The sequence below is a fragment of the Amphiprion ocellaris genome, chromosome 16 (assembly GCF_022539595.1).
Source record: "Amphiprion ocellaris isolate individual 3 ecotype Okinawa chromosome 16, ASM2253959v1, whole genome shotgun sequence".
NCBI lineage: Eukaryota > Metazoa > Chordata > Actinopteri > Pomacentridae > Amphiprion > Amphiprion ocellaris.
The window spans coordinates 17,767,653-17,791,641 of record NC_072781.1 but is presented as its reverse complement, the minus strand read 5'-3'; the positions used below and the strand labels follow the sequence as shown (position 1 = coordinate 17,791,641).

The following is a 23,989-nucleotide window of genomic DNA, read 5'->3' as shown; positions in this document are numbered from 1 at the left end:
GACGGCGTTTCCTATGCAAAACTACATGGTGCGGATAATCAGATAATGACCCTGTAAAGGAGCTGATTTGCCTTGTTTAAGGGTGAGAGGTCACATTATACAGAAGGCTCAGTGTTTTTGGACTTGAGGTTAAAACACATGTCTTGACCTTTGATCATAAAGCTCAACTTAAGCTGACATGTTTGACACCATGGGTCAGGCTTATGAGTATAGGGACTGTGGCTTAAAACCGAGGGTTAAAATACACGTTTTCTAACTTGCAGTAACAAAGAGCCACTGATCCCAGCGACTAAACTTCAGTCTGAGGGTCTGAAGGCACACCCAACTTCGCTGCCCTGCTATGAGACCATGAAAATACCTTCCTGACAAGTCTGCCACTTATAGCTCAAATGAAGAAAAATATCAGCGCTCCGCAGTTTAATTCTCTGCAGCAGCAAATATATTCTTTTACCACAACCCAACTCTTACCTGTAGCACATAAAGTGCAAATCTCTTTAAAAATCAAAGTGTTGCATTGAGCCAACAGCTTATAAGCTAAAACAAACATTAAACGTAAAGGGGGGGGGAATCTACAGGCTGCCTGAAAAAACTTACATATATTTTGTTTATCTTGCAACTGAGCTGTTATTTCTCTTGGATTAGCATAGTTCTGCTGGACTGGGGCCAAAAGAATCAGCACATTTGAGTTCTGTCTCCTCAGATACCTTAATTCAGCCTATATCACATTCATGCAGCCACCTGCTCGTCACTGTGTGTGTCAATCAAGTTAACAGAAAATGGCACCACAAGCAAAGTAGTTTTGTTTGAAGGCTAAAAAGGCTCAAAGATGTTCTTGTTGTCTCTAAAAGAAGGATAATAATGTTAAACCGTACAAAACCGATGCCTAAAAAGAGCATGTGCTACAGTTCTAAAACCACATGAAAATTATTAAGAGCAGAACTTTATCTTCATTCATCATTTCTACAGTATGTCAATGGTTATAATCTGTGAGCCAAGCCAAAGGATAGAACAGAGCCTCAATTAAAAAAAAAAAAATCAGGTTTCATTTACATACTGGGGAAAAAAATCAATGAAACTGCTCGACGCTTCTTCAAGATTTGATCTTGGTCTTACAGCCATATTACAACCATAGTATGATGCGGAAAAAGGGCCATTGTTTATGACATGTACTCAGTAGTCTGGCAATACGACATTTAACAAGATATCAAACAAAAAAGCCTTTTTCCACCAAATAAGAAGCATATGGTTTCACATTCAATTAAAGCCATTTTCTCTGCGGCTCACGATTAAAAAGAACCACTTGTTCTCCGCTGCACAACATCTAGAGGAATCATTTCACCACAGCTCAGCCCGACCGCAGGAACTAGCCACCTTAAAGCAGCCCTCATTCAGAAAAAAAACTGACCCTAAAGGGACATCACACACACCACAAGATCCTGTGAAGCTTTTTCTTTGCAGGCATACAAACAGAAAAAAAATCACATAACCATACAACCAGGGCAATCATATTCAGCTCATAAAAACTGTAAAAATGGCCATTTACCGCCACTATATTTAACTGTCAACAAATTATAAACAACACGTGCGAGTGTCACTTTGTAGTCACTGTAATAAAATAAGTGAGAAATCTGAAAAATGGACTTTAAAACGAGTATAAAGTTAACTGAAAATATGTGTTTTTTCAAACAATCCTCGACCTTTCACTAAGAAACACTGAATTGTACACAACATCTGTGTGATGTTATCTTTCTAAATATAGGACAAATTGAATCATGTAATGTTTGGGGGGGGGGGGGTTGTGAATAAACAAATCAGTACTATAAATTATGACAACCACAAAGCACAACAATCTCATGGTGACACTAAATGATAAAAGATGCTTCCCATCCTAACACTGAAGAATTAAATGAAGTAGGAATTGCCACGTAGAGGTTTGAACGCACTTACATGGGTTTTCATGGCTACACACAACAATAACCATGATCAAATTTCCGACACAAAAGGCATTGATTCCGAGTTACCTTGTTTTCATTTTCCTCCGTCTATTATGCTCAAGTAGATAAAACTACAATTAACAAAACCAGCTAATTGTTTTTAAAATTCTGACTTGTAATTATTTTTGCTGTTGGTTAAAACTAAGGATATAAATTCAAACAATTTTCTTAACCGATAGTTGGCAGCATTATCAATAATCAGTTAATCATTAATGTGAATTCAGTACGGTGGACATACTATGAGGTACAGTTAGGGTTTTTCCAAAAACAAACATTTTTACTGATTGATTTATTTTATACAGAGTTAAAAATATTGTCATTATGGAATAAGGCTTGTCTTAATAATGTCAGTGCTGGTTGCGAATCATTGACCACAATCAAAGTCTTTGTCCTGGTGCTCTGTTGCTAGCTAAACCCCGACAATGGTCTCAAACATTAATCAAACATTAAGAGGCCTGACCTGTTAGCGTTACCAGGTCCTACAGCTAACAGACTACACATTTTGTGGGATGCATATCCTTCGTCTTTCTCCCAATTGGTTAAGAAATTTTTAATTTGTTAAATTATTAAGAGAAATCAATCAATTAACCGATAATCCTCAACATCCAAGGGTAAAACCACTTGTTGCCAAAATGATTAGTTTATTATTATTTAATTTATTGGTGTTTTTTGGCTGTTTTTAGACAGACAGTTAAAAGACACAGGAAATATAAATGTTCGGGCCAGCAGGGATGTAAATTAAAGACTCAGCGCTAACAATATTCTCACACCTAACCACTCTGTTGTCGGGTCACCGAGGACATAGAAGGACAGGCCCCGACTGTTAAATAAACGGAGAGAAAATCAGATCAGGATCACAGGATGAGAACAGTAAACTCACAGGACAGAATGACTGGGAGATGTCATTCATTTCCTCCCCTCAAAGCACATACTCACACAAATAATTTGTCATGGAATTAATCAAGTTAGTGCCTTTAAAGTTTAGTGTTTTTCAAGGACAGTCCTGTGCAGACTGAAGAAGGCAGTCCAGCACAATCACCCTTCAATCTTAAGTTCACAGCTGGAACAAGTTGTTGCAATGCATTTCCTCTGTGGAGAATCTGCAGCTGGTCTACTCAAGCACCTACTGAGGAAAATGTAACCTTTTAAGGAGCCATGTGTGAAACAAAGTGTGTCTGGAGCATATGGATCCTCGATGTTCCCCTGACCTTTAATCACTCATTACTCTTTTAAAACTGCCAGGGTTCCGCTTGGGAGCTCACACTTCCATCTGTACTGGCTTAAAACCTGTGTCTCTTCCTCACTCTGAATCAGGTTAACTCTTGTTAAGAGTCCATCTGCATTGAAACCTGAGCAGGTCTTCAGGGGTTTGACCTTAGCTTTCTCTGACCTTCTAACCTCGTCCTTCTCTCCCTCATGGCCTGATGTTCTACAGCTGCCCAAATTACCCACACTCCTGCCTGAAATTAAAGTCTTCATTAGGTCAGTTTTAGACAGTAAACCACTGTCAGATGTTTATGGACTGACCCACCAACAGCACGCTGCCATTAAAGCTATTCTGAAATACAGTCTGCGCCCAAACCTGTCACTATGATTTCCATCTGTGACACGACAAAGGAAGGGGCAGCTCATGCCACTTATTTGTGGTTGTCAAGTTTTTGATGCATTAGTTAAAGGTTCTTCTTGCTGCTTTGAAAAATGCAAAAACTTCCTCTGTTGAATTGGAATTCCTTAAGCTTGATTTATACTTTTGCAATGAATGTATGCCGTAGCTTCATGTGCAACTCCCAAGAAATGTAACTACATGTAAGGGCAATGCAGACCACAGCATCTGTGTCTGGTCCATTTAGTAGTAATGTGCCATGTTTTCATGGCAAGTTGATTTGAGCAAAGATAAAACTTCTGAGAAACAAAATGTAGCCTAATGTGTAAGAGATAGCCAGTGTGTCTGGTTTGCTCTTAATGCAAACACAAGAGCCAGTATTTTTCCAGTGTAGCCTTATGCCATTTTCTTGTTTTCACAGCCCACCAATCTGTGTATAGACTGTTCCAACGTTTTCTTTTTTTCTCTGCGTTGCTATAATTTTGCTAAAAGTAGCTGTTGTCCAACATTTATGAGCTCCAACTCCAACATAATCAGCCCCATTTCAGTTGTCATTGCTTGAAGTATCCGAACAAACGCAAGTGTGGCACAAGTCGCGTTTTCGGAAATTAAAATAATGCTTTCACTAGCTTAATTGTTTTTTTTTAAATAGCTTATGCAAAAACTATGTGAATATTAAGCTTGATATGAAAAAATTTCATTGCAAATCAAATGTCAATATCCGTCAGAAAAAAATCACAAATTTCATATTTTCCATTAACCTTTTAAGCCCTAATTGAAGACATTTCTCTATTTTTTCTCTCGCAGATGCCCAATGTTTGTTCTTCATTCTAAATTGAATTTTTGTAGTTTGCTAATAAGTAGTTTTGTTTCTAGATTCTTGCACTTTGTTTATCACAGCCGTGGGGAACATAACCTACACTGCCACCTTCTGAGGACACTACAAGCCAAGTTATTCACTTAACAGCCTAATTCGCATTGTATTTTTTGAGGCGCTTCCAACATACAGATAGGTCACTAAGGTATAGTGTAGACTTTGCGCAGATTCATTATGTAAGTATAAATCAGGCTTTAAACATACAATGTGACACATCTGGTTTTGTTGGTGCCTTTTTCTGCCTCTGAGTTCTTTGGCATAATCTTCAAAACGGACAAAATTATTACATAAATTTTGGACTAATGCCACTGTGGGCATTTTATAGCTGTTCATAATGAGCCAAATATATTCTCATTAGGTGTAAAAAACAAAGCCCAAGTGCACTGGTTGGCTTTGCTTCCTTCTATAAACATTTACGTAATATACTCGTATTTCCAAAGTAAAGCAACCTTTAACTAGAAAATTAGGTACAAAGGAATGACATGAGGAAATACAGAGACTTAAGAGAATCCTCGAGTTTGTGAATGTGAGTGTTTACTGAAGGAAATGGGGTGCAGAGGCCAACAGCTCTGGGAGGCTCAGCCTTGTTGTACTGCTTTAATACACTCAGCATATTCTGTGAATGGCTCTCACCGTTTCCTTGCTCTGGGGATCTCGCTCATGTTTAATGCCTTTTGAACAGGCACAGAGTTTGAGAAAGAGTTACAGTGCCAGAAAAAAAAGATCAAACAAAGGAGGCGGGGTGGAGGAAAAGCTGCAGGACATCCAACTCTCTCCCTTGTAAGAGATGAGAAACATTTGTACAAGCGACTATGAATAGTAGGGCTTGTTTAATTCATGACTAGCTCCTTTTCTGCGATATGTCGTCAAGTTTAGTCCCAGATGGCTGAAAGTCTGAAGCCTAACTTTTCAAGTAAGGGAAGCTGATGTAAAGGTAAGTGCTGTTTTCATCAGAATAGTCATTTTCTCTCTATAAGATTTAAAAGAATCAAGTCAATTAAACTAGATTATTTAAGTGCAAAGGTGTGGCAGTTTCCCCTTGAGGTGTAGCATTACTCACTATTAGGGTTAACATTTCAACAAGATATCAGTATCGAAAACAGGAGCAGACAATACTACAGCTACTTCTGGACATATTTTTTTCCTGTTTGACTTGTATCTGAGGCGAAACATATGTGACATGTACAGTTTGAAGATGACATTTCTGAAAGCTCACAGCAGGATTTCTCAACCCCTTTACACATCAGAGTGTGAAGCGCTGTTTCAGAGAGTAGTTTTATGCCTTCACACCACGCTGCCATCAATGTGAATGTTCAAAGAGCATGAGGGGGGAATTGCAAAGGAGGTTCACCCAGGGCACCTGTGTCATCTGACCTCATTTTAAGACGGACCCGGGAGGTTGCAGGGAAGGCAAAGGTGTAGCTTTCACTGCAGCCTTTTCTTTGCTCCCTCCGAAATGACAGGACGGGGGCGCACAAACAAAGGCAGAGTAAGACGTCTGCCTGGAAACCATCCACAGAGGGATGAAAGAGCACCGATGAAGTCATGGTGCAAAAACGCAATGGCCAGAAATACACAACTTCATCTATGAATAATGGTGAGAGTATTATACCAAAAGATTACAGTTCACAAAGAGATAAAGAACACAAGGGACAGAGAGGGGCAGTGGATATTGTTTGACATAATGATGTAATGTAAAGTGGATGATTTGTAAGAATCTATACAGCACACATCATCAGTATGAGATACGGATGTCCCAGTCTAATTTTTCGTCCTGATCCGATCCGAGTCATTTCATATTTAGTATCTGCTGATACCTGATACCATTTTCCAAAAGAATACACACTTTAAGTATTGTAGATTTTCTACAGTAAATGGTTGCTTCTTACAGTTTTATATTCTAGCAAACCGAGGAGGCGAGCACTTATGTCTTGGCAAGCAGGAAACATTGTGGTAGTTTAGCTAGTAAAGGAGCACTGTGAAAGAGACTTCTATAAGGCTTACTGAATTCAGGAAAGGAAATCAATTTTAAATTAGGTTGGGATAAACTAGTAAAGTATTCTTTTATCCCAGCAGAACACCCAATGGCTGCTATCACAACTCTGTGTTTTTGTGTTGTGGACATTAACAATCTATGAAGATGAAAAACTCCTATGTGACTTTGCCCATGGGTTTATTAAAGAGCAACTTGGCTCTTCTTTGCCCCTAATTTTGCATTAGTTTAAGATTTAATACAACTCAAATTGGTGACATATAAAAGTTCACTCTCTGTACAGTTTTCATGAACAGGAAAATTAGATATAGAAACAAAACCAGCCTTCTGTGCCAAGCTATAAATACGTTTATTTTTGCTGTAAAGTTGGGCATTGTACTATGGGATGCAGTGGGGATTTACTTGCTTTTGGAGCAAGTCTCAAGTGGACATTTAAGGAAATGCAGTTTTTCCATGTTGGTCTCATTTTTTGCCCCAGAGGTTCCCATCTGGCTGTTGACTAAAGTAGTCAATATGCATTTTGTGGTGAGGCTGTATTATTATTATTTAGGTCAGAGGTTCTTTTTGAAGTCACTGGAGATAAGGGTCAGAATATGTTTTCTAAAAAATGTAACAGTATACGTAATCTTTTTGTATGTTAACAGCTGCAAAAAAAAGGTGAAAAAGATTTTTTAAATACATAGAATTTCAATAAACAGTTCTGCATTGTATTTCTTTGTGCACAGCTTCATCTAGTCATTTGTACCTCATTAAGTCATGAATTCACTAAAAATTTGATCCTAGGATGAAGCATTATCAGTCATTAGAAAAGAAAAGGACAGAAAGACCACATCCAATTTCAGAAACTGCAAGAGGAAAGCTCCACAGACCCACTTCAACATAAGTACACTGCATCAGGTCTACTTTCTTGTTTGGTATCGTCCGTCCATCAATGATACCACCCACCAGTACTTGTAAGAAAGACAGATATGTAACCACAGGTGCAAAACCCACATGCATATACCACACTAACACATGCACATACATAAAAAAAGCCCTTTTGTGCATGGCATCCATCTGTGTTTACATGTTTTTAAAATTCCAGTGGCCATGAAAGCCCCGTGTGTTCAGTGGCACGGGGTCGCCCATCTGCACCACAGGAAGTCAACAGCCAAGCAGCCGTTAGCCCTCCTCCTGCTGCGGCTGTTGTCCAGACCCTCAGGGACGACAGCCTTTACCCTCCATCCTGACAGCACACACACAGAGCCCAAACCCCCGGCCACGCCATGCATAGTGAGGAAAGACAGGACCATGGCCCTCTGTCTGGGTCCTAACCTGGATGAGGACACAAAGCAGCGGTGAAAGCTGCAGCGGGGGACAGAGAGGACGCTGCGGAGATCCTCATCCGCTCTGACGCAACGCCAGGAGGAAACAACCACAACAAAACACCCATTTCCTATGCTATCTGGTACCAGAGGGAGAGCCAGAGACCATTGTCAATTGTCAGACACAACACGGGCATTTCTATCTGTCGTCACCTCAGCAGATAAGCACAGGAAACACTGTCCTGTGCTCCGTAATCAACAAGGTTGTGTTAGCTGGCTGCACCTGCACAGAGCAGCCTATTGTAGTGGTGTTATTATGTTTGTCCTCTGTGGGGATTGACCAGTGTGGTGTTTTTGAGGGCAAACACTGATATTGTTGACTGAGACTGGTAATAGCTGGTACTGATAACAAAGACTGGATTTAACTTTCCTTTTCATGCAGAGAAAACTGAAAAAGGAGAATAACGCAGGAATAATTGGTCCAAATAATCTGAATACCATTTATATGCATGGGTTTTCCTGGACAGATGTATTTTTGGGACCATCAGAAGAGATTTTGGGTAAACTCCATACTAGAAAAATAAAAAAAAAAATTTGAGAATGAAGACATGTTTAACTGTTTTTTAAATTGGAAACTGTCATTTATGTCTTCTTTGCAGCAAAAGTGTAAATTATTCTTAGATATGTGCTTCTCAGATGAGACTTCAAACTTTTCCTTGTCATACAAGATAGTGAAATTGATATGTCTGGTATTTTGACAAAACAAGACATCGGAAACCATCATCTTGGGCTGTGGAAAGTTAGAATGGGGCCTGATGCTGAAAAGGGTACAATGCTTTTTCAGAATTTACTCCTCACGCAAGTTGGCAGTTCAGCTGGTAAGTACAGATGGCAAGTGAGCGAAGTGATTTATATATAGAATTTTTTATATACATTTGGTGTTTGCATGTGGATGATTTTCAAAATGTGCAGATATTGAGTGTCGCTCTAACTTTTATGTTTGTGTAAAACGACCCCTAAAAATACATGGATCAAGTTTCCCCCTCAAGATTTTTATTCTTGGCAATCCTCTAAGATCTGTTTTTAGACTGTGGAGTACTAAAATCCTCCACGGGACCCCAGAATAAAAAATTTTAATGCCTTAAACAGACAGACTAGTTTTCACGAAATATACTGTAAGACACACACATAGAAATCTGTTTTAATAAAACACCAAGAGCTGCACCAGATATCATATCAGTCACCTAAATAAAATAGTGAGGAAGGATGGAGGGAATGAAGACAAATGGGAAGAACGTCGTCGTAGCAGATGTTATTGGCTTGACCACTGGCGAAAACAACTCACCAAACAAACCAGCAGACAGATTTTCCCCTGAAATGACACCGAGCTGTTAGGCATTCTGGAGGTGTTTTGGTCAGCAGGACTCAAGCCAGAGCTCTGACACAGAGTGAAGAACCAGACTCCATTCAATCATACAGACTGGAGAACGAAAGACTATTTCTTCAGATGTAAAAATAACTTCCCCGAAGCAGCTGCCTGAATATACCACAACTCTGAGCTCATTTCAGCTCTGCTTCCATCAGGAGAATCGACTCCCCGACATCGAGCAAAGGGGGAAAGTTTTCCCGAAATCTCCTCGTGCTGCAAACCTACTCAGTTATTCTACCCGCGCTGTGCCATCCCTCTGTCAGAACTGATTAAAAAAACACTGAAGTCTGGCTTAACACAGACTCAGAGGGAGGTTCAGATAGAGGACAGCAGAAAGGAGGACGGGGGTTTAAAGGGATTCGCTATTTGGCACAGTTGGGGAAAGTGGAACAAAATAAAGTGAAAAGGAGCCGAGGAAGGTGAAACCAAGTGTGAGTACAGCAGCAACAGCTAAGAGGGAGCAAGATGAAGCTGGTGAGGGAGGCTGGTGAGGTTGTTTAACATAATTAAAAACCACAGACAATAACAATGCATGTTGTGTAATGAGCTTCCCTCTCCGCTGTGGCAATTACCGTCTGCTAATACAGAACAATGCAGGCCATAATGTGCTAATGCTGCTGGCTGCAAGAGACGAGCTGTATAATGGTCAAACATGGCTGAGTAACAGACTTCTGGTTAGCAGAGGGTTCACCAGGTCATTATGTGCCAATAAATAAATCCACTAAATGACCAGCTTCACTATCGGAGGCTGATTACAGAACAAACACCAGACAGATGTGCAAATGTCATTCAAGGGAGCACAATTATGAAAAAAATTCAATGAAGATTAGTGATGAATCCGCTTTGAAACCTTTTCACACTGTTACCAAGAACATAGTGTCACACACACACACAGCTCAGCAGTGCAGCAAAGTGCAGTTTCAGTTTAATCCTGGTTTAAAGTGTCTACTGTAACAGGGCAAATGAATATATTTCTCTCTGGGCCCATGTGGGGCTTGTCAACTTAAAAAAGTAGCTCTTTGAGATGTATATTTGCATTCTAGGCTCAATTTCTTATTTTGCTTTCTGTCTTTCTTATTCCTTTGATTAAATTCCATTTAGTCACTTTTGCAACCTACCAACTATTTTCTAAATGAAAAAAAAAACGGTATGTATGTGGTGCAGGTTAAGCACAAGAAACTATATTGAGTTAAGTAGAGCAATGGTTTGAGGTTAAAGATGTAAACAAACACTGCTCAAACAAAGACAATGAGCAGTTTAACAAAGGAGATTCTCCAACAAGCAAATGCAATAATTCAGAACAAATACAGATGGGTGGTGATGAGCGCAGAGAGTCGTTTGATTAGTAATCCTGCACACAGGCGTTTTACATGTAAATGAACGTCTGTTATTTTCAAGCCTCTTGCCAAATGAGTTCACACTGCTGACTGAGCCTATCGGCAGCCGATAAATCTCTGTATTTCACAGTGGGACAGAGTATGAAACTGATATATAATTGAAGAAAAAATGATTTCTTGGTGTCAAAATTTAGAATAACAGATCACTTTATCACAGTATTTTTATTTATGTTTAATTGAAAGACAACTTTTCAACATTTATCTGTTCGTGTTTACAGGCTACTACTCAAGATATGCAACAAATTAGAGCATCAGGGCCAAAATGACACAAATTTTAAATGAATTTATTTTATCGAGAGCCAGTTACAATGAATAAGAACATTGACATTTGGAAAAATGCTGAATATCAGCCTGGCTGACTGTTGGTCAACCCCTAAGCCACACCATGGCAAGAGTAGATAGAGGAAGAGGATGAAAAATTTAATTATAATAACAGTTTTTTTTAGACTAGCAACTGTTCATTGGTATTATGGTCTAAATATTTTCAGCCTCACAGACTCACTTAATCCTGACTGATGTGACAGGCAGAAGGTATAAGCCACCCCTCTATGTCAATCACATTAAGTAAACATTTCTTCTAACGGAAGACAAAACAAAGCAAAAACCAAATTGAGACGTCCCCAGGGCTAAGCCATCTTCATCCCTGGATTTCTCTCAGGGACAATATGAAAGAAAATGCTTTCAAGAAATATTGCTGTGGTGAGATCTTTTTGTGAGAACATCTCCAAAGCCTGTGAGGACACCAGCACTACTGTGGCACTTGGTTTACATCCAAAATGTATGAGTGCCGATTCAAAGGAACCGGGAAGCTCTAAAACATTCACTGGCTTCCAGCGCCAAGAGCTGATAAAGCCACCAGCCTCACTCATACATTATGCTGGCTTCATCATACGCAGCAAATCCCAGCAGCGCAAGTTTATTCAGGACCAGGAGGTTAACTCTGTACAGGCAGCCATGGAGACAAACCTGGGCCTCCGCTGACATTTGAGCTCTGCTTTAACCCGCCGCAGAATGATGAAACACAGCAAAACGAGGAGCAGTGCCAAACACAACAGACGAGAAATAAGTAGTGTGAAAAAAGATGAAAAAAAGACATGCAAACTACTCAGAGAAAATATATTCTTATGCAACAAGGACTGGTCCCTCTGCAGGATCAGTTGTAGCCAGCTGACCCCATTCATCTGGAGATCAAACAGAGCTGAAGTCCTCTTCCATTAAACACCAGTGGCCTTGTCAGCCTGGTTAAATCCGCTGGTGTGGCGGGGAGGAGCAGGCGGCTGATTGAGAGCTGCCTGGTGTCACTCTGGCTGTGGCCTGTTGTTGCGATGAGTTCATTCAGCCTCAGGACACAAAGAGTTAATGGCTGCTGGGATTATGCAATGGCATGCCAGACGCCTTTCTCCTCTCCTGCCCTCCTTTCTTCCCTCCTCCCGTTCAAAAATAAATAAAAAATGGGCCGAAGCCAAATTAGGCATTCCTGCACGTTTCAATCAGATGCATTTGAATGCGCTGGCAGTGCTGCGCATGCTTTGGCACCGACGTGGGAACAAAACAGGGATTTTGTTTCGCTCTGGAGCTTCCCCTCAGCAGGGCCTCACACCTGCCCTGCAGGGGGAAAGTTGTCGTGAGGATTTACAACCGTCTGAGTAGGCTATATCTACAGAGTGTCAAACTATGAAAAACATCTGTATCCATCTTTGAAAGCGAACATGATACCATAGGTTATTACTAAGAGCAGATAAGTGAATTCAGCAGCAAATCAGACAGTGTGGAGGTTAAAGGTGGTCGGAAAATGTTTGATGCTGCATCTGATAAAAGAACGTTAATGTTACATCACTGCAGCTGTACAAGGGCGGGACGCCTGACATATTAGATTAGGTGGATCTTCACAGCGCCACCTTTTTCATTGTAACTGAGACCCAGCCTGGGAAAAGGTTATGACATATACAGTATACTATGAGACAATAGAGCCTATAAAAAGATCCCTTTCACATCTCTGAGTGTGTTAGTGGGCTTTCACACCAAAAACCCTGCATTTAAACAGAAAATACAACAAGCTGAACTAGTGGAGGATTGTTGTTTATCAGCCAGACCAGTCAAAGCAGATCCATGAGTTAAAAAGTTTATTGGATTAAAAAAAACCTTGCACATCTGTAATAAGAGGAGGGATTTTACGAGTCTCTCACGGCAGCAATTACTTTGTCATTTGTTGTGGCGATCGCGACGTAAACAGTAGAATTACACCAGTCTCATGTTACAAAGAAATTCACCAGGAATGTGTGATTGCATTCATTTGATTGGCCGCAGCAGCTCCATGCCAGATGACGCCTTATTATTGCAGGAGGAAAAATGTGTTGGTTTTTTTGACATAAGGTGATCAAGGTGAGCTGCAGGACGAAATGTTTTACTGCTCTCTGAAGCTGCTGCCTTTTATTAACTGCCTCAGATTGTGCGTGCGTGTGTGTGTGTGTGTTATTTTACATGCATGTGTATACAGTATTTTGGGTTTGGGTTGGTTTTACTAAATTTTGTAACCTTAAAAACACTTAAAACTTGAAAACATACATGTATTTAAAATGAAAAAAACAACAATATAGTACTGCTTGGATTAATAAAACCATCAACTAGGGCTGCAACTAACAATTTTTACCATTAAACGTTCACGTGCCTGTTATTTCTATTTCTGTTCCTTTTGTTTTGTTTTGCTTAATAAACGTCAGAAAATTATGAAAAAGTTCTGATTCATCATTTGTCAAAATAGTAGATTCATTTTCTGTAAACTGACAGTCCATTAGTGACTGACTATTTGCTACTGCATTAGCGCTGAGGTAATTAATTGATTAGTTGACTGTTAATTAATCGACAACTATTTTTTATTTCAATAGTTTGAGCACATTTTTTATCAAAAAAACTTGTCAAAATGTTCAGATTACAGCTATTTAAATGTAAATATTTTCTAGTTTCTGAATATCCTTGAGTTGAGAAAAGACATGACATCTGAGGACGTCATCTTGGGCTTTTGGAAACACCTGATTGACAAATTTCAACATTTTCATTTAATAGACCAGACACAGAACTACTGAAAATAATCAAAAGACAAAATCGAAAACCAAACTAATCATTATCTGCAATTCTGCACATGCAGTGTAGACAACTAATCTTACACTGGTGGTAATACCACCGCATTTATCAGTGTCAGAAAGTGTAACAACACTGAGAATCCCCATAAACCAATATGTGTGCTGTGCAGTTCTGTCAGAAAAAATTGCCAAAACTATGTATAAAATAGTGTAATCAAAAATCACTTTAATGTGCATGTTTCATTTTAATATTGACCAAAAATAACTGTTTTGCATATGTGGACATTTGGAAAATGTTGCACAAGTTGATTTTGGTTGTTTTTAAATTTTTTGTAAAATTGAGGGCCATTTTTTATGGCTGTGGTGTTTTCCATAGAGTTGCAGGACTTGCAGTGAAAACTGAGTCCGCAGTGAGTAAAAATGTGACTCAAGCAAAAACCGCTCCCAAACTGCTTGGGGTTAATTATTAGGTTTCTTGAAGGATTTATTTAAAAATCAAATGTTTAGATTGGGATAATTTCAGAATGTTGCAAATTGCAAAGCTCCTCTTGCATACTATCCCACTCAAGCATGGCAGCAAGTAATTGGAACCACCACAGAACAAAAAAAAAAAAATGTTGCTGTGCAAAACACAACAAAGTCAGGGGTGTAGGCTTACCGCCCATCCAGCCCAGACAGGAGACAGAGCTGTGGAGGCACCAAGTCAATAAACAACAGAGATCCTTCCAGACGACGCTGCCAACCATGAGGGCCAACAGACCAACTGTGACAGAGGAGAAGGGGGAAAAAAGAGAAGGAGATCTACGAGGCCTGATTTCAATCACAACCACAGCGTCCAACAGCAGAGCCAGCAAAACCACCAAACACATGAGCCAGCGTGCATACACTCCATCACACACACACACACATAGCAGTTTATGGGTCATTAGGTGTAGTAATCATCATTTAAAGCGAGTAGCTCAGGACCTCACAGTCCTTTATTTATTTGGCTTTATTGATCACACAGAGCCAACAGGGGCCACTGAGAGCAGTGGTCATTATGAACTGTGCTTACTTTCCGGTCAGAGCAAAAAAAATGCATCAGGGAGATTCCATCTTCCTGCACAAATCAGCAGGTACGCTTCCTCCACGCAACCTTTGGTATGTGAGCGTAGGAAGCGTCGGTCTGGAAAATATTAGCCCACACTACATGTTATAGGCCATCATATCCATCTTTCTGTCTTTAATTTCCCCCTAGGGCTGCCAAGAGTGTTGTTTTTGGCAACCGATGAGCCTTCAAAATGATTCCAATCAACACATTTTAGGAAAACTGGCAAGAAACTATACAGAAAATAAATGAAAAAAACATTTTTATTTTTCTCACGAGAAATATAAGCACAGAAAAGACAATCCAGAGCAAGAAGCAAGGTTGAAGAATTGTTTCTTGTTGATTTCCAGCTTTCCAACTCCAAACTGTTTTCTCTCAGACTGAATTTACTGACAAATGATGTGGACAGAAGCATCGAGGCAACAGCCAAATGGTAAAACTATGTGACAGTCCTGTGTACATCCAATTTAGCCACATTTGTGTGGCAGGCTTCTCAGTGTCTCCTTATTCTAAAAACCTTCAACATCCTTGAAGTTGGCCGACCCAGATCAGATTCAGGGTCACGGTCTAGAGGACAGAAAACCAAGATGATGAAGGCGCATCAATTTAGAAATGACAAGGACCCCGTATATAAAAGAGCGAGCAGCCATGACTGTAATCTCTTAAAGAGTGCAAGAGGATCCTCCCCTGGGAAAAGAGCCCTCTATAATGGAATAAGAGCAAACTGCACTACCGAGTGGGCAAAAGAGACGACTCTCAAGTTCAAAAGGCTTCAGCACCTAAACCTGAATAAACACTGTCTGATAAATGACCAGAAACGAGAGCTGCAGAAGACCTTGAGAAATCCTCCCCCAGACTCCCAACCTGTGCTACCAATCAAACTCCCTGATGTGCACAAACACACTGAGGGGCAGATCTCACCGTTCAACTCATTTATCTGGCTTTTCTGCCTGAGGTTTAGTTTTGTTTTTACACTGGTCTCTAAATAACGGATAAACTGGTTGGGCTGATCAGTCAGTGTCACGTTTTCTTAAATTCTTAGTCACATCATTAAAATGAATCAAATGAAAACTGGGTTTGACACTATTTTTTTTCTACTTGTCTTTCAGTTCAGTTTTTAAATTGTTCACATTTGGGTTGCCGATTCAAATTTAATTTCAAAGATAAAAAAAAAAGATTCATTATTCTGATTTTATATTTAAGTGATTTGCACTTGTGTCTGGACTGTGCTATTAGTAGCACTGCAAATAATTATTTTCTCTATTATTCAGTCAGTTGTTTGGTCTAGTACATGTCAGAAAATAATGAAACATTTCCATCAGTGTTTCTTAAAAGCCAGAATAATATCCTTAAATGCCTTGTTTTGTCCACAACTCAAAAATATTCAGCTAAAGGGAGAAAAGAACCAAAATATTTAAAGTTAAAAAGTTACATATTACATACTGTACATTAGACATACAATATTTTTTGGCTTTTTGTATAATTATTAATTTAACTAGTCATTTATTCACTAGCCTACACCCTGTATTTGAGATTTTTTATTATTATTATGTAAATTTGTATTATTTTTTGCACAAGCACAGCCTCAGGGTCAGTTGTTAGGGGAGAGGCAGACACTAAAAGGTATTTGAAGGCTGGTACTACAACCATAACAATACATTGGCATGTTGCTCTGCGAGAAATGTTCACAAATATCTCCGATTCCCTCCTGAAATAATATAACTGGTAACTTATTGCACGGTTTGATGTTATATATAATACATAATGTAGTGGTGTGTATGCCATAGAGTTCATATCTCTGGTCTGTAGACTCCCCTGGCAGTGAATGGTACAGTCTAACCACAAGCGTAACCTACAAACATTCAAAATTAGAACATTGATTCTTTTTTCTTTTTTTGCTCAAAAAATCTATTTTTGAAGCAACGACCCAGAGGTGAACAAATAAAAATTGATCTGGGAGACAATTATCTCTTTGTGAAGTGAATGAAAACACAGATAATGAAAATCTCAAGCCCATTTGTTAGTTGTTTCATTTTGATGGTGCAAATTGAAGACAGAACCCTAAAGCCTCACACAGACCGTCATGCTTATTTATAACAACAAAATGGTTTTCTCAGTTCACATCGTGGATCTAATTATTTTTTTCCAAATATCTAAGCCAAAAAGTATTTGTGTCATCATGTACAGAGCTGCAACAATTATCCAATATATCGCTGAGTAATTTTAAAGAAAGAAAGTCTATTTTATTTTTTTTTTTTACTGCACTATGACATTAAACTGAATATATTTAGGTTTTCAATAAAACAAGACATATGAAGACGTCATCTTGGGCTTTAGGAAAAACTGATCTTTCTTCCATTTTATAAATAGCAGTCAGTTGTAAATTCAGTCCTAGTAGTCTGTTAAAGTAAATATATTCTCAAAAATCAATATACACGCGTAAAAATTGTTCACCAACCAATTCAAACTTTCTCTCAATAATTTATTTAAGCAACACAAGACATCTGGTAATGGTGCCTTTACACAAACTATACGTCAGAAAGCCATGATCGTTTGTCTACCTCGCCTCACGAGAAGCTTAACAAAGCAGGATAAAACATATAGCGTGTTGAACAGCAGATTGCTTCAGATGTTGGCGATGGACTGCACAGATGTTCATACAATATCCAACCCCTGCAGCACTATAACAACCACGATATCAGAATCAATTACGGAGATGGAGGAAAAAACACAACAACAGGGCCCAGATCAAAAACACACTGAGAGATGCTGTAAGAGAAAAAAAATCAATCTTCCTTAAAATCACTGTAAAACTATAAAATAGATGAGCACATTCGCAGCATCATGAAAGCAATCTTGATGCTTGATTGTCTGCTGTAATCCCCTCGAATCCTTTTAAACAAATTCAACAGTGCAATTTCATTATAAACCATCATGTGTATGTATGTGACGGTAAACAGATAAATTCCACTCCTCGTAATATATTTCTGTGTTTATTTACTATACATCCTTTCATTTGCTCTGAATTGGAGCGTTCCGAGAATCAAGACCAGCGAGCAGCCAAACGGCCCACGGGCACAGCGGGGTTAATAAGAGCTAAGCATATGGATTTTAAAATAAAGCAGCGGTAGGTAGGAACCCGGACAAAACATCCTGAGAAAAACATTTATTGTATCTGCTGCAGATTACAGGTACAGATTGGCTTTGTGGATCTCTAACAGAAGAACCACCACAGGTCGATTCCTCAGTTCCGCATAACCCTGACATGCTGTATATCAAACACCATCCTTTTGTTGATAGATAACAGATCTATTACACAGATCCAATAATATGCACTGTGGTTAGTTATTCCTGTAGTTTGGTTACAGTATTTTATTTTACAACAAGTTATGCAAGGCAGAGAGAACGTACACAAAGTATAAATAAAGTCTGGACTTTCCATTGGGTTCAATTAGTAAGTCCATTAAGGCTGCACTATGTATATTGTTTCAGCATCTAAGCAGCCCAAATATTGCATGCTGACAACAAAAGTGGCTGAAACAGGATAGGAACACTGCAAGGAAAAATTTGGTTGCAAAAAGAAAAGCAACATCAATTGTTGAGCTGCACAATTAATGTAGTATTGATCCTGGTCGCGACTTCAGCATCCTACAGTTAAATGAACATGATTGAATGTGATGTTGCTATTTAAAATGCTCCACTTATTAATACAAGAAAAGCATTCAGAGAGCGCAGTGCTCTGCCAAGGCTGCTCAGTTGTTGCATCATTGCCGAAGGATGAAATCTTCAATAAAAAATGACCTTGCGTTGAGCACAGACATGTGTTATGCATGTGTACATTATGTACGGATACCAAATCGCATGACCTAAATATGTAGCGGAATTGATGGGACTTGGAAACACCGCCACAATTTAATCAATTGTTCCTTGTATCATTTCCAATGGATAAGTCCCGGTGGATTTGTACTAGGATCGCAATCTTGTGATCGTCAGCAGGCAGCTGACGTAGCGTTGACTTGTAATCATAGTTACAGTGATACTGTGCCGCTATCTCGCAATGATATGGAAATCTCTAACAAATCCGTGGATCCAAACTATAAGCCACACCACTGCCAAAATCTAAATCAAGTGGTCCTTGTGTCATTTCTGACCTTCCCTGAAAATTTCATCCAAATCCGTCATTTTTGAGTAATGTTGAACACGGACAGACCAACGTACACCGATCATCACATAACTCCGCCTAATTCTTTGGCAGAGTAAAAAAAACTGCCAATTTTGATCAAATCACTTGGTTTCACCTTGGGTACATTTAACAGCATAAAACTATATTTCACTCTTTTCAAAGTAACTTTTGGTCTCACAGCTGTCTGAGTTGCTGTGCTACAGTAAGTGAGCGGAGTCTAGAGGCTTCTAGAGGCACGACCAACCAGCTAGCTTCTACTAGCCTGCATGTGAGGCGTTTAGGGTACAATTTTAATTTCATTTTAGGCTTTAGCAGATACACCAAAATCACATGAAGACTATTCTCCATCTGATCTTGATGAAAAGATTCCGAAATTAGCATGAATGTGGCGCAAGAAGAAAGCAGTGTTCTGTTCATGTAAAGGTGAAGCACAAATAGGATATTCGGTCTAATATTCATTTTGGCCATAACTGTGCAGCACCAGTAAATTGTATGAAAATATTTCAGCTACAGAACAGATGTCGACCAAAAACAGTTGTTCTGTCTGCAGTGTCTACCAACTGTTGCCACATCCCAAGGCAACATGAGTAATTTGTTTAAATCATTTAACTCAACACCACAAAGCTTTGTATGACGAGTGCAGAGTCAGATCTGAATGCAATACAAAGCAAAGAAACTATTTCAGATGCCTTTAGTAGTGTTACACCATATGAGAAAGGGTCCAAACCTTTAAAAAGAGTAACTTTTCCCAAAGTATTTTTTTATTTTCTTTGATGCCCTCTCCTGCAAAATCATCCCAATCATATGAAAACCATTCAGTCTTCCTAACATAGTTACTCAAGTTACCTGGTGAAAATTCCTGCATTTTTTCATACTGGACCATATACTGCAGAAAAAAAGAAAAAAAAAGTTTTTTTCCAGTGTTGCACAACTCTAAGTTTCATCAAGAAATTTTATTCGGCACATCTTCATCATCAAATATTACTTTTTTGCCGAGGCATCCAAATTATTAATGCGCTACGAGACCTGAAATGCATATCATCTCCAGCTGCCCACGAGGAAGGGAGATCAAAGACGAGGCTCTGACGGGGGATGAGTGCGTGAGGATGCTACTTAAGCATTTCACATCTATCTTAGCTCCTCCGCAATAAGCCTAGTCATTTTTTCCACATCCATCTTTCAGAGTTGAGACTAAAACAGGGGCGCAAAGGCAATGAAAAACACACCGCAAAGATGAAGACGAAGGGTGGAAGAAGGGGAGATGCTGTGTTACTATGACGGACATCAACGTCGTACGTGCTTTCATCTGCTCTGAAAGCTCCCACGTCCTCGTTCAGGTACATATAGGAACCAGATCAACAGACAAGCAAAGAGGTGAAAGAGTGATTGTTGTAAATTCAGATTAAATAAAGATCTGGGTAAATATTTGGCCACAATACCAAAATCCAGCACATGAAACAAGCTTGCAGAAACATGGCGTGTTTGGTGTGGACAGCTTCATGTGGGAATTGCTGATCCTTCACACGTTCCCTTTTAAAAATAGGACGTTTCTAAAGGGGGCTACAAAGCGAGGCTGTCATGATAGTACCTGGCTTGGCTCTATTCATACATTTTATAAACACAGGCCCATAGCAGCCTCCGTCTCCCCTGCTGCCTGCACACAGAGGACACATTCATCCCAAAGTGGGCACCATGAGGAGACTGGAGAGGGGGGCAGCCGACACACTTCAAGTTAAAGGAATTTCTCAGTCACTTTGACTATCGGGGCTGTGTTGAAGGCACAGGCAGACACAAACTGAGCTGCTCTCCATGTGGAGATCAGATAAACCAGACTCAGTTTTGACATGATGAGCACTGAGTTAATGATGAGCCTGATGTTTGGCAGGATAAGAGCATTCCTAACACACACTAGGAAGGATCTCTGCGTGGCTTTCTTCTCACTCTGCTGCAGAGGTTGTGAACTTTGAGAGGCTTCAACAATGTGGGAGGGCGTCAGATCGTGTTCATTTTTCTTTTCTGGAGCCCCCCCCCCCTCTCGTCTGAGTTAGCAGTCAGGCAGCAGCACTCTCCCTCTCCACCCATGCATACGAATGGCACCCATAAAAGCGTGCCAAGCTGGGGCTCAGAGAGAGGCGGTTCAAACGTGCAAACAGAGTTATGAATATGATAATCAGAAATGGCGTATCCAATGTGTTGTGGGAGGCTGGAAGTATACTCCAGGGAATACATAATGACAGAGCAGGGCTGCTTCAGTGATGGATGGAAACCTACTATCATCCTACTACTGCCTCGCTGCAGATGAGGAAATGTAATCAATTTGTTATTGGAGTAACATGCAAACACACGGGTTGCTGAACTGTGTAAGTTTTGTCTCTGACAAATCTTTCCATTTATATTTTTCTAAATCCCACTGAAACCTCACTGAATTCTGCCATTTTGGATGTACTCACAAACTTCCAGTTGTTGTTTCTTCCCCCCCAAACTGGGCTCCATGGGGGAGGGGTGTCTGCTTCCCCAATGAGCTCCCCCACAAACAACTTTAAATTGTAACTACCTAGAAAGTGCCTCTCTGTAGGAATGAATTAGAAAAGGGAGTTCCAAACACAGCTTTCACTGTCTGTCGGACTGGTGCTGCTGCTCCCACAATGCAGACACTCACCCATTGAACTAACTTGAACCAGAGGCAGTACAAAAGCATGGAGGTCAATGTCGGGGTGCTCGTCTACGGGGGTCTCCTATTTCTGCCTTTTCTTGATTTATATCGAGTAAATGCGAATGAAATGAACAGAAAAAGTGTTTGCTGCTCGTATTCAAGTGTACAGTCGCTTGTTACCAACCTTGGAGGCAGATAAAGCCCATAGCTATCATCAAAACCACCGGGGGGTTCCTCTTGCTCGTCGCCGCGGGGTTCCTCCAGCCGTCACTCCGCCGGGACTCGCTCCCTCCTGCTCGGTCCATGACCGTCCTGGTGCTCGGCGGTTCTCCGGTCCTGTTTCTCCGGCGGCCACGGGGAGAACCGTAGCGCGAAAATGTGAGCGTCAAAGAGCTCCGTGCGTCGCCGTGTGCGTACAGGTAAAGTACAGCCTTCGCAGCTCCCGGGGGAAGCTAGTCGGCCCGCTGACCTGGCTGTTCCGGAAAGCAGCGAGCAGCGGCGGGGAACATGTGGGTCGGACGCTTCGGTCCACAGGCCAGCAGCTCCGGAGCTTGTTAGTGAGCTCAGAGCGAGGAGCCCCGCCGAAAGTTTGGAGCGAAGTTTGAACTTCCAGGAGGCTCACAGGAGGAAGAGGACTGCTGGGAATTCCGGCTGCAACGGGTCATTACACCCCGGGGAAAGAAGCCGCCGTCTACCTGCGCTCACAGCCGCCGACCGCCTCAGTGAGATACAACCGGGAGTTTCACTCTGCCGTGTTTCCAAGTTGGCTTCCTCCCCAAACAGTCCAAGGTCCTCCCACCAGCCGGAGAGGAGCCACAGCCGCGGCAAGTGGACGGAAACAAGACCGCCACTTCCTATGTGCACTTTCAAAATAATCCTCTCAAGAGGGGTTCCTCTACACCTGCCAAGTCTTTTCCTTTACTTATTTAATAGCGCTTGGTTCATTTTAGTTGAACTTGGTTTATATTTCTGTTCATGCAGTGTAAAATAACATTTTATATCTTTAGAAACTGCTTTAAAAAAATATAACTCTGCTACAAACCTTTTATTTTTAACTCTATCTAATTTGACCTTCTTCTGTATTTTCTTTGACTAATATAATTGTTGATGTTATGCAGCTTTGTAGTTTGTTTGTTATCGTAGTTAAAGTTTATTTATCTTTTTACAATGTGTACACGTGTAAACCTTTTATTTTCACCTGTACTGCTCTGATCTTCTTGTAGTAGATGCATTGTCATTGTTGTCATAATATAACCTTATAACATAATTCTACTCTATTTGATCCCCTTCTGCTTTGTATTATTATTATTGTTGTTGTTGTTGATAATGCCTTTATTTTTTATTACCGCCGCTATTTTTCTTGTTAATTATTGGAAATTTAGCTGTTATTGTTGTTGTTTTTTCTGTTATTTCTTTTTTTCTTCTTTTTTTTTTTTTTACTGAATTTCCCCCTGGGACTAATACAATATTTCCATTCTATTCTAGCGCCACCTTTTTGATCATCTTGTTTTTCTTTGTAATATTCTTATCCTTATAGCTTTTCTACAGTTTCATGTGTTCCATAATTTCCTAGACTTTAAGTCCATTATGTCTTTTTACACTTCAAAAAAAAAAAAAAAAAAGGTAAAATATCTTACTTTGAAATCCACCATCCAGTGTCAGTGTATAACTGCGGTTACTTGTCGCTTTACTCCCTATTCTCCTGCAGAGCAGCTTCCGTTCCCGTGCCTGACCCGGGATAAGGAGAACAACAGTGCGACCCGCTGGTTCAACCTCATCACTGTCTCTTCACACATCCACACTGCTTTCAGATGATGCAGAAATGCAGAAATTCAAAATCCAGCGATTATGATGTCCTAAACATTGAATATCTTGGGAATGAATTATTTTACTTTTTATAATTATAAATTATAATTACTTTCCAAAATTATCCCACGTGCCCCCAAGAGAAAATTTCTCTATAATTCGTGTATAATCTCTGTAGTAACGTGGTCTGTGTACATCTATTGTGCATATAGAGACTAACATCCAAACTGTTATGTTGTATAATGTCACTGACTGTGATTAATGTAGCTTGGAGAAGCATTTAATCATGTCACAGTTACACCAGCAGGACAACACACTGATGTTATTTAACACCTTCTGTGAGTTCACATGTCCAGGACACATCGCCCTGACCACAAGGTGACGGCTCCTGCTGGCACCACTGCTACTGCTGTGTGGGACTGGTGCCATGTTACTGGTCCAGCTGGCACATAGAGGACTGTGGTGGATAGAAGCATGGAGAGAACCAGGGTAAATGGCTAAAGCAGGAAAAACAGCATCATTGGTTGCTTTGAAGGGGCTGTAGTAGCACAATCAAATTCAAATTCATTCACAAAAACATGTC

The 23,989-nt window shown here is 40.1% G+C and overlaps 1 protein-coding gene across 1 annotated transcript in view; it reads right to left on the bottom strand.

Moving 5' to 3' along the window:
• The window catches only part of ptk7b (protein tyrosine kinase 7b), a 91,882-nt gene extending 69,503 nt beyond the window's left edge, over window positions 1-22,379 (bottom strand). Inside the window, exon 1 of the mRNA XM_055018758.1 lies at window positions 21,785-22,379. Coding sequence (XP_054874733.1) covers window positions 21,785-21,905 — 121 coding nt within the window. The 5' untranslated portion in view covers window positions 21,906-22,379. The remainder of the gene's footprint in view (window positions 1-21,784) is intronic.
• Window positions 22,380-23,989: the final 1,610 nt, after the last annotated feature.